We start from the raw sequence: 11,109 nt of genomic DNA, 5'->3' as shown, positions 1-11,109 counted from the left end.
TGGTCTACCCATCTTCCATTAAGCTGTTGTTTTGGCCTTTTCTTATCTGTTAGAGTCTGGCTAAAATATTCCATATTCCTCCCCTCTCTATTTTCCTGGATATATATCCCACCCACATCCAGTTGATGTGTTTTTCTTTTATCTCCCAATAATTCCCACTATTCATCTCTATATTGCTCAAAGAATAACCCTCTGTGTTTGCATTGAAGTCCATGTATCAGTCCCATAAATCAACTGGAAGTACATACAGATGATAAACTTTCTGTTGGGAGCTTGGTTTTGAAACAACCATTTAGTATTCAAAATGCACTCCAGTGCACTGTACATCTTAGCTTTATTTCTTTTGCTCTACATCCATTCATTATCCTTAACTTATTGAAATACAAAAACTCATCTATTTGTTCTAAAACTTCATTATTAACCCTTATCATGCTACTTTTCATGTGTTCTTGGTACATTATTGCAGGCTTATTATAATACAGTTGTTGCAATCACCTGCACTAAAGGCAAAAAGTACATCAGCAAAAGAAAGCTGTTTCGCTTATGTGTGGTTAGTGTATATTGCTTCTTTTTCTAGTTGAGAGATTTTAAAACTTCCGGTAGGGCTTCCAAGAACAGTTATAGTTATGTGGTATCTCCATGCCTGATTCCTATCTTTCAGGTCTGAATTTGCCAGTACCTGAATGAAGTCTGATGGAATTTCTAGCATTGACATATACAGTTTTTAAGTATATTAACTTAGGTTGAATCAGTACATTGTTTAATGACTGTTAGTATGGACTTAGATGAAACTGAGCCAAAAGTTTCCTTAGAATCCATGAATCACATAAAAAGTGACAAAAGCATACTTATTGCACAATTGTGTCTCTGTTCATGATGTGGAATTGCTCTGCTCTGCTATATCCATTCATAAAGCTTGTTATGACATTGTGTGTGTGTGTGTGTGTGTGTGTGTGTGTGTGTGTGTACGTGTGTGTGCACGTGCAAGTATTGTCTACATCTGACGAAGCACTTACAAGAGACCTTACAGAGTGGCCTCCTCTGATTTCCTTCATACTTACAGGCTGTGAAGCTCAGGTAAGATTTCCGAGTCTGTACACTTTTCATAAAGCCAGTCAGATTGTATTCACAAAGGCATTGTATTCACAAAGTCACTGGTCTAAATCTTGCTACTGGGAATATTTCCCCCCCCCCCCCCCCCCCCCATCTACCTCCTCTTCCATTACTATAATATTGTCCTCAAGAACATCGCCCCTGTATAGACCCTCTATATACTCCTTCCACCTTTCTGCTTTCCCTTCTTTGCTTAGAACTGGGTTTCCATCTGAGCTCTTGATATTCATGCAAGTGGTTCTCTTTTTCTCCAAAGGTCTCTTTAATTTTCCTGTAGGCAGTATCTATCTTACCCCTCGTGAGATAAGCCTCTACATCCTTACATTTGTTCTCTAGCCATCCCTGCTTAGCCATTTTGCATTTCCTGTCGATCTCATTTTTGAGACTTTATATTCCTTTATGCCTGCTTCACTTACTGCATTTTTGTATTTTCTCCTTTTATCAATTAAATTCAGTGTCTCTTCTGTTACCCAAGGATTTCTACTAGCCCTCGTCTTTTTACCTACTTGATCCTCTGCTGCCTTCACTATTTCATTCCTCAAAGCTGCCCATTCTTCCCCTACTGTATTTCTTTCCCCCATTCCTGTCAATTGTTCCCTTATGCTCTCCCTGAAACTCTGTACAACCTCTGGTTTAGTCAGTTTATCTAGGTCCCATCTCCTTAAATTCCCACCTTTTTGCAGTTTCTTCAGTTTTAATCTTCAGTTCATAACCAAAAGATTGTGGTCAGAGTCCACATCTGCCCCTGGAAATGTCTTATTTAATTTAAAACCTGGTTCCTAAATCTCTGTCTTACCATTATATAATCTATCTGAAACCTTCTAGCATCTCCAGGGTTCTTCCATGTATACAACCTTATTTCATGATTCTTGAACCAAGTGTTAGCTATGATTAAGTTATGCTCTGTGCAAAATTCTACCAGACGGCTTCCTCTATCATTTCTTAGCCCCAATCCATATTCACCTACTACGTTTCCTTCTATTCCTTTTCCTACTGTCAAATTCCAGTCACCCATGACTATTAAATTTTCGTCTCCCTTCACTACCTGAATAATTTCTTGTATCTCATCATACATTTCATCAATTTCTTCATCATCTCCGGAGCTAGTTGGCATATAAACTTGTACTGCTGTAGTAGGTGTGGGCTTCATGTCTATCTTGGCCACAATAATGTGTTCACTATGCTGTTTGTAGTAGCTTACCCACACTCCTACTTTTTTATTCATTATTAAACCTACTCCTGCATTACCCTTATTCCATTTTGTATTTATTACTCTGTATTCACCTGACCAAAAGTCCTGTTCCTCCTGCCACCGCACTTCACAAATTCCCACTATATCTAACTTTAACCTATCCATTTCCCTTTTTAAATTTTCTAACCTACCTGCCCGATTAAGGGATCTGACATTCTACGCTCCTATCCGTAGAACGCCAGTTTTCTTTCTCCTGATAACGACGTCATCCTGAGTAATCCCCGCCCGGAGATCCGAATGGGGGACTATTTTACCTCCGGAATATTTTACCCAAGACTTTACTATAATGATGACTTCTTAAAATTAAATGGCCCACTGCGATTTTTCACTTCTTTGGAAGAACAAATCTTTATCTGTTGAAAAACATGGGCACCTCATGTGTTGAAGACACTTAATGCAATGAAGAATCACAATGCTGAGTGTCACTACTTGTTCCTTTGCACGACACAGTATGACAAGCTGGACAGTGAAGTAAGGAGGCAAACTCATTGCCACACAAATGTGTGAAGCAGAGCAACAGGTACATCTGAGGCAGAAAAGCAGTCATACACAGAGCTCCTTGATGTTCTTCATACGGACCAGTTTCAACTGTTGTACATATTTCATTCCATTGATACAGCATTATGAGCAAGTTATAAAACTGCACATATCATGGCACCAAGTGACACACCATTTTCAATGGGGGCCCCTGTCCAAATCACGTCCCGGCATTTGCCTGGAGCGATTTAGGGAAATCACTGGAAACCTAAATCAGGACGGCCGGATGCGGGTTTGAACTGTCATCCTCCCGAATGCAAGTCCATTATGCTAACAACTGCACCACCAGTTGCAGCAGACACCATGCCTTTGAAAATGTAATTAGAAGTGAGTAATTTACGAAACTGAATTTTTCTCAAGGACAAGTATTACCAAGCAACAAATTTGTTACAGTGGTGTCACATTCGACACGATACAAGAAGTTCCATAGTGGTGTAGGACAATCAATGAAGTTACACAAGAGTTAATAATTTAACTTTTGAAACTGCTGGTTTATTGGCATTTATGGAAAGAAAAATGCTCTCATGCGGTCAGCAAACTTCATATAACATTTTGTGTGTGTAATGGTCCTTACTATGTCACAAATTGTTCTAATGAGTTAATTAAGCTGCTTTACAGTGTTGCTAGGCAATGTAATCAACAAGGTGATATGTGTCTCAGTTAAAACTGGACCTCGATATTTTGAATAAACTTTCTGTTTATTTTTTTATCAAAATCAGCACTTGTCTCAAAATTAATTTCCAACTTTGTGCATTAAATCCAAACGCATTTGTAACTATTGTATGTGATTTACTGGACAGCTCGAACACACACTGGTTTTTAACATATTTCAAATCGAGCCCGCAGGTTTCAGTTTTCCCCTAATGGGCTAAATGACTCTTCTGTAATAATTTGATGTATCTATCTCACATAAAGTTTAAATGAAACTGGATTTACTCTCCATTTGGGTCAAGATCACAAAATAAAATTCACCACATAGGTCAGCGAACTGTACACGCGCACTTTTAGCACTCATAAACTCATCTCAGAGTAATAGCCGCACATAAATTCACACTTCTTTTTATACATACAAAATTCAAAACACCTTTATATTAAACAAATAAATTATGGCATGTAATTACTAATTAAACATTTCCAATTCTGAATAAACTTCAAGAACTTGTATTTCATAATCAATAAAATTTTATCGCCTGATAGAAATGATTAGTTTGCTAAAATTGATTCAGATTACAGTCAGTTTGTTTCTGGACGATGACGTCATGAATTGACACTTGCTTGGAATGAACGAAATACCTGTACTGAAAAATACTCTCTCTTTCTCTTCAGTAGCTCTACAGCCCTTGGTGAGCCTTGGCTTCTTCAACAATCTTCCTCCACACTTCTCGGTTATTTGCTGCTCTTTTCCACCCCCGGACTCCCATATTTGTGATATCCATTATTACCTCATCGACCCATCTTCTTCTAGGTCTCCCTTTTCGCCTAACTGAATGGATCATACCTTTCATCATTTTCTTTGGAATTCTATCCTCTGCCATTCTCTCCAAGTGTCCTAGCCATCGTATTCGCTGTGATTTCACAAATTTTACAATGTCCCTGCCTTGTATTAACTCTTGTAATTCGGCATTGTAGCGTATTCTCCAGCCTTCTTCCTCCCTTATTGGCCCATAGATTTTGCGTAGTATTTTCCGCTCAGTGCTTCTTAGAGCATTTTTATCGTGTTCTGTCAATGTCCATACCTCTGAGCCATATGTGATAACTGGGCGGACTAGGGAATTATATATTAGCAGTTTAGTTTTTCTTGTAACAAGGCTATTTTTGAAAAGCTGCATATTTGCAAAGTAAGCTCTGTTTCCTGCCTGTATTCTTTCTCTTATAGCCTTTCCAATACTGTTATCATTTGTTATTAGGGCTCCCAAGTAATTAAAAGAGGACACTCCATTGAAGCATTTCCCATTGATGTTTAGGTTTTTAGGGGTTCTTCTGGCCTCAGATTGTGACATTACCATGTATTTTGTTTTGTTTTCATTTACTATGAGGCCAATTTTTAAGGCTTCTGTTTCCATTGCCCGGTATGTTTCTAGGAGTGTATTGGTATTTCTTCCTACTATAGCAATGTCATCAGCGTATGCACATATCTGGCTAGTTTTCATAAATATGGTGCCTCTTTTGTTGATTTTATTTACTGCACTATGCAGGGCTATGTTGAATAGGACAGTGGAGAGACTATCCCCTTGCTTCACACCTTTATTAAAGTCAAAGCTATCACTTGTTCTGCTAAGGACCTTTACTTTTGCTCTTGTCTCTGTCATTGTCATTCTGATTAGTCTTATTAATTTAGCACATATTCCAACTTCTTTCAGTACTCTGTATAGTTCCTGCCGATTTATGCTGTCAAAGGCTTGTTTGAAATCGATGAATAAGAAATGCAGATCTATATCATATTCATAGAACTTTTCCATCATTTGCCTTATCACAAATATTTGCAAGAGAAAGAAAAGAGAGTGGAATAAGAAGAAATTTCAAGAACTGAAAGAACTAAAGGAACAGAGTGAAATAAGAAAGTTCTATCATGCCATAGGCAAAATGAAGAATAGATTCCAACCAAAAACAACGGCCTGCTCCAGTAAAGATGGGAAAATGATAAGGGAGGAAGAACAGATAGTGGGAAGATGGGCAGAGTATTTCAAAGATACACTAAGCACCAGCCTAGAAGATGAAGAGACCTCTGCACAGGAGGGAAGAGTGGAGCTGGAAGTAGACAATGAAACCAATGAGGCAAGAAAGCCAACACTACAAGAGGTCTCCCAGGCTGTGCACAAGTCAAAAAACAATCGAGCCCCTGGGGAAGACAGCTGTCCATTGAGTAATTTACTGACTTTTATAACAAATTTGCTGTCCCTCGCATCACTACAACATTATATCTATTTTGGGTCAGGATAATGTTGTGAACAACCCTTTTTTCGTAACAAAGAGGATAAAAACTGCAGAAAGGTCCAGGTTAACAACCCAACATTGCCAACACTGAAGAGCATTCTGCATCTTGGCACTAGCAAGGAGTCTCAAACCAAATATTTCATCTCTCGAAAAGAAAATTAAATGTCTTGTTTCATAAATGTAACAAAATGTTCTGATCAGAGCTGTCAGTGGTAGTTCTTATGTGTGCAAGATTTATGCATGCTTGTGTGAATGTGTGTGTGTGTGTGCTGAAGAAGGCTTTGGCTGAAATCTATAATGAGTAACAGTCCTTTCATTTTTCCTGTCTGCAACCCCGCGAGTCATGTGTAGGGTGAGTAACAATCTGTCCTGTTCCTAATACTGTTGTTATTTCAACCTGAAGTTCCCATTGTTTAATAAAATATTTGTATTTTTCACTTGGATTGAATGGTTCTGTTAAACATATCCAGTTGCAATGTGATCATGGTCTCCCCACTAACCACTAGTTGTATGTGCACAGTGTTGACTATCCACCCGGGATCCATTTACCCACCCCTGCCCATGTACAGCCAGTTCCCTGCCTGCCTGCACATGAGCACTTTGCCCACCCCTGCTTGCATGTGCCCATGGGCACCAGCTTTTCTGCAGCAGACATTAAGGCTGGAGCAGCCTGCAATAAAAGGTCTTTTCACATATTTATGCACATCTAAGCACACCTATTCTTTCACCACATTAAGTTATGAGGAGTGTTTTAGATGTGATAAAACTGCTTTCAGTAATTTATTTTCAACTGTTTTCATCATGGAATATAGGATTGTAAGTATAGTTATGTATTGAATGTCAAATATGATGCATCATAAGTCATTATCTTTACAATTTGCGCCTCCAACCTTTGATTTCACTAGAAACTAAGCTTATAAAAATTTGCAATTCTTCATAATTATGCGACCATGTGTATTTTTGCAACAGCCCCATGTGGTGCTCCAGTTCTGAATGTTGGACATGAACCACAAGAACTAAAATCTCCTGGATACCCAGGAAATTATCCAGCAAACATCCGTTGCCGATGGTTGTTAAGTGGTCCTCCTTATGAATCAATTGATATTCATATAGCTGATCTCCAGATCAGTGGTGGCGGACAGAACTGTGAAAAAGCAAGACTGAGTGTGAATGATAGGCGGGTATGTATTTTGATTTAATATGTGCTCATTAAATAATTTTTAAAGGAACTAAGATGGTGCATGTTCTTTAGTTTCCCTGACTAATTTATGGTCTGACCTTTATAATTTAGTAACGATAATTCTTCAAATAGACATGAGCAATATTAACCATTCAAAAGATGGGCACAACAACTTTCTCAGATTGCACTATTGCGCAGTCTGTGCATCGAGCATTGTTAGCTAAAAATAATTTTGAATTGTTAGAAATGATTACATGTTCTGCTGTTGTACTGGTATTTTGGAATGTTCTGCTTATGTAACACGAACAGTAGAAATTAAAAATAAAATAAACAAAATTATCATGAGCGTGAAATGCTCACACCTTGCATGTGCAGAATCTACCCTCTTCTTACATAATCACCATGTGTGTGAGTATATTGTTGGCTATTGATGGAAAATTGCCATTATTTTGAATGATACTGAAGGAAAAGGAGCATATTACAATGTATGGAAGGTATACTATTTTAATGCACACAATGCAGGGGTATCTTTTAAGAGACCAGACAAATGTGTATGACACACACTGTGGTTACGGCTACTACAAGCCACACCACAAGTTGGGAAATGGGGCCAAATTTCTAGTAGTTAACTGTCGAGTTGAGATTTTCACAAATGTTTTATTCGTATCTTACAGAAACTAGCAGTACGGCAATAAACAGCCTTTTAAGCATGTCGTTAATTGCAAGTAATTTATAGCAATACAACAATTAAAAAAAAAAAATACACAGAAGCTAACAGTACGGCAATAAACCACCTTTTAAAACACACCGTTAACGCCAGTCAAAGTAATTTATAGCAATAACACAATTTAAAAAAATTTAAAGAACATTAGTAAACAGGCTACTAAAGTAAATACAGAACTTCGTTAACAAGGCACCACCATTAAAAAGATTAAACAGGTCTTAGCAAACACACAAGTAATGGCAATAAAAGGAATTTACAAACTTGGAGGAATTTAAAAAAAAATTTAAACAAAAGTGTCCTGGAATATCGTTAGAACATAACAGATGCGACGGACCCGTGTAAGGTGGCCACAAATCACCCACTCAGGGATGCTCAGGCTAGACAGAATACTGACCAATTTAAATACGCCCGTAAACACAATTGCAACTCTCACTGCACCAACTTTTAGCCAGCGAAAACTTGTTATAAGATGGCTTAACTTGCTGACTGAATTAGAGCTAACCTCGTGCAAGGAAACATTACACGACACAGTCCTGAATGAGCAACCATATAATCAACCAACAAGAAGCATGAATTTACTCACAACCCTCGACAGAATAGCGAAACAATTAAACTGCCAAAACTATACCTCCCATCGGACAGTAACGAGAGGAGTAGGAAAGATCATTGTCTTCAATTACACCGGTGCCAGGGACAGGAAACCCAGTCGCCAGAGGCCACAAGGCAGAAGAGGCGCTGGTTACACAAATTTATTACTTAATGATTAAACCTTCAACGAACTTAACTTGCAATGATGCTCAAACAGGCAGTACACGACCTCCGATGGCAAGGATCCACACATCCAACCGTGCACGCATCACCAGCATACCCAACAAGCCACAGTCACGCAACAACACACTCTGTCACCGGAGTTCACGTCTTCTCTGCAACGTTGACGGGTAGTGCCACTCCTTCATGTTAGGTGTCTCCTTTTAAACTCCAGTGTTGAAATGGAGGATTTAAAGAAGCTGGTTAACGTCCCACCTAGGCAAAATGAACAGCAACTACTCGTGGGGGCGATTCTGTCTACAACCAACACGTGGGGAGCTCTTCCGTAAACTCGTCCCGCTCGTTACACACAACCGACATACATCACATAGCAACTCGGTACAACCGACCACACCTGCCTCGCTGGAGAGCCACACTCCCTCCCGTGTCCACCACACTCTCTGTGCGCAACGTCCCTACTTCCACGCCACTACACAAGCTTACAGCCAGTCAAAGATCTCACTTCCTCCATAGCAGTTTCCTGGAACCAAAAATGCAGATATCGATAGCAGAGGGAAAAGACAAACAAGCAACCACTTAATGACAGACAATATATCAACAAACATGTCAGGGGAAAAAAGGAAAACCAATGCACTCTAAACACAAGGTGTAGCACGAGTCGATACACGGCTCAGTGTGGTTCCTGAAGAGGGGCATCAGCCTTTTTAGTAGTTGCAGGGGCAACAGTCTCGATGATTGACTGATCTGGCGTTGTAACACTAACCAAAATGGCCTTGCTGTGGTGGTATTGCGAATGGCTGAAAGCAAGGGGAAACTACAGCTGTAATTTTTCCCGAGGGCGTGCTGCTTTACTGTATGGTTAAACAATGATGGCGTCCTCTTGGGTAAAATATTCCAGAGGTAAAATAGTCCCCCATTTGGAACTCCAGGCAGGGACTACTCAGGATGACATCGTTATCAGGAGAAAGAAAACTGGCATTCTACAGATAAGAGCGAGAAACGTCAGATCCCTTAAACAGGCAGGTAGGTTAGAAAATATAAAAAGGGAAATGGGTAGGTTGAAGTTAGATACAGTGAGAATTAGTGAAGTTCAGTGGCCGGAGGAACAAGACTTTTGATCAGGTGAATACAGGGTAATAAATACAAAATGAAATAGGGGTAACGTAGGAGTAGGTTTAACAGTGAATAAAAAAAATAGGGGTGCTGGTAAGCTACTACAAACAGCATAGTGAACGCATTATTGTGGCCAATATAGACACGAAGACCACGCCTACTACAGTAGTACAAGTTTATATGCCAACTATCTCTGCAGATGAAATTGATGAAATGTATGATGAGATAAAAGAAATTATTCAGGTAGTGAAGGGAGACGAAAATTTAATAGTCATGGGTGACTGGAATTCGACAGTAGGAAAAGGAATAGAAGGAAACGTAGTAGGTGAGTATGGATTGGGGCTAAGAAATGATAGAGGAAGCCGCCTGGCAGAATTTTGCACAGAGCATAACTTAATCATAGCTAACACTTGGTTCAAGAATCATGAAATAAGGTTGTATACATGGAAGAACCTTGGAGATACTAGAAGGTTTCAGATAGATTATATAATGGTAAGACAGAGATTTAGGAACCAGGTTTTAAATTGTAAGACATTTCCAGGGGCAGATTTGGACTCTGACCACAATCTATTGGTTATGAACTGTAGATTAAAACTGAAGACACTGCAAAAAGGTGGGAATTTAAGGAATTGGGACCTGGATAAACTGACTAAACCAGAGGTTGTACAGAGTTTCAGGGAGAGCATAAGGGAACAATTGACAGGAATGGGGGAAAGAAATACAGTAGAAGAAGAATCGGTAGCTTTGAGGGATGAAGTAGTGAAGGCAGTAGAGGATAAAGTAGGTAAAAAGACGAGGGCTGGTAGAAATCCTTGGGTAACAGAAGAAATATTGAATTTAATTGATGAAAGGAGAAAATGTAAAAATGCAGTAAATGAAGCAGGCAAAAGGGAATACAAATGTCACAAAAATGAGATCAACAGGAAGTGCAAAATGGCTAGGCAGGGATGGCTAGAGGACAAATGTAAAGATGTAGAGGCTTATCTCACGAGGGGTAAGATAGATACTGCCTACAGGAAAATTAAAAAGACCTTTGGAGAAAAGAGAACCACTTGTATGAATATCAAGAGCTCAGATGGAAACCCAGTTCTAAGCAAAGAAGGGAAAGAAGTAAGATGGAAGGAGTATATAGAGGATCTATACAAGGATGATGTACTTGAGGACAATATTATGGAAATGGAAGAGAATGTAGATGAAGATGAAATGGGAGATTTGATACTGCGTGAAGAGTTTGACAGGGCACTAAAAGACCTAAGTCGAAACAAGGCCCCGGGAGTAGACAATATTCTGTTAGAACTACTGATAGCCTTGGGAGAACCAGCCCTGACAAAACTCTACCATCCGGTGAGCAAGGTGTATGAGACAGGCAAAATACCCTCACACTTCAAGAACAGTATAACAATTTCAATCCCAAAGAAAGCAGGTGTTGACAGATGTGAAAATTACTGAACTATCAGTTTAATAAGTCATGGCTGCAAAATACTAACA

General features: G+C 39.2%; 1 protein-coding gene across 1 annotated transcript in view; it reads left to right on the top strand.

Annotated features, from left to right (window-relative positions):
- The window catches only part of LOC124711575 (cubilin-like), a gene marked incomplete in the record, with an annotated part of 644,865 nt that overhangs the window by 569,826 nt on the left and 63,930 nt on the right, over positions 1-11,109 (top strand). Inside the window, 1 exon segment of the mRNA XM_047241722.1 lies at positions 6,806-7,017. Coding sequence (XP_047097678.1) covers positions 6,806-7,017 — 212 coding nt within the window.

The sequence above is a fragment of the Schistocerca piceifrons genome, chromosome 8 (assembly GCF_021461385.2).
Source record: "Schistocerca piceifrons isolate TAMUIC-IGC-003096 chromosome 8, iqSchPice1.1, whole genome shotgun sequence".
NCBI lineage: Eukaryota > Metazoa > Arthropoda > Insecta > Orthoptera > Acrididae > Schistocerca > Schistocerca piceifrons.
This window is presented reverse-complemented; position numbering and strand designations above follow the sequence as displayed.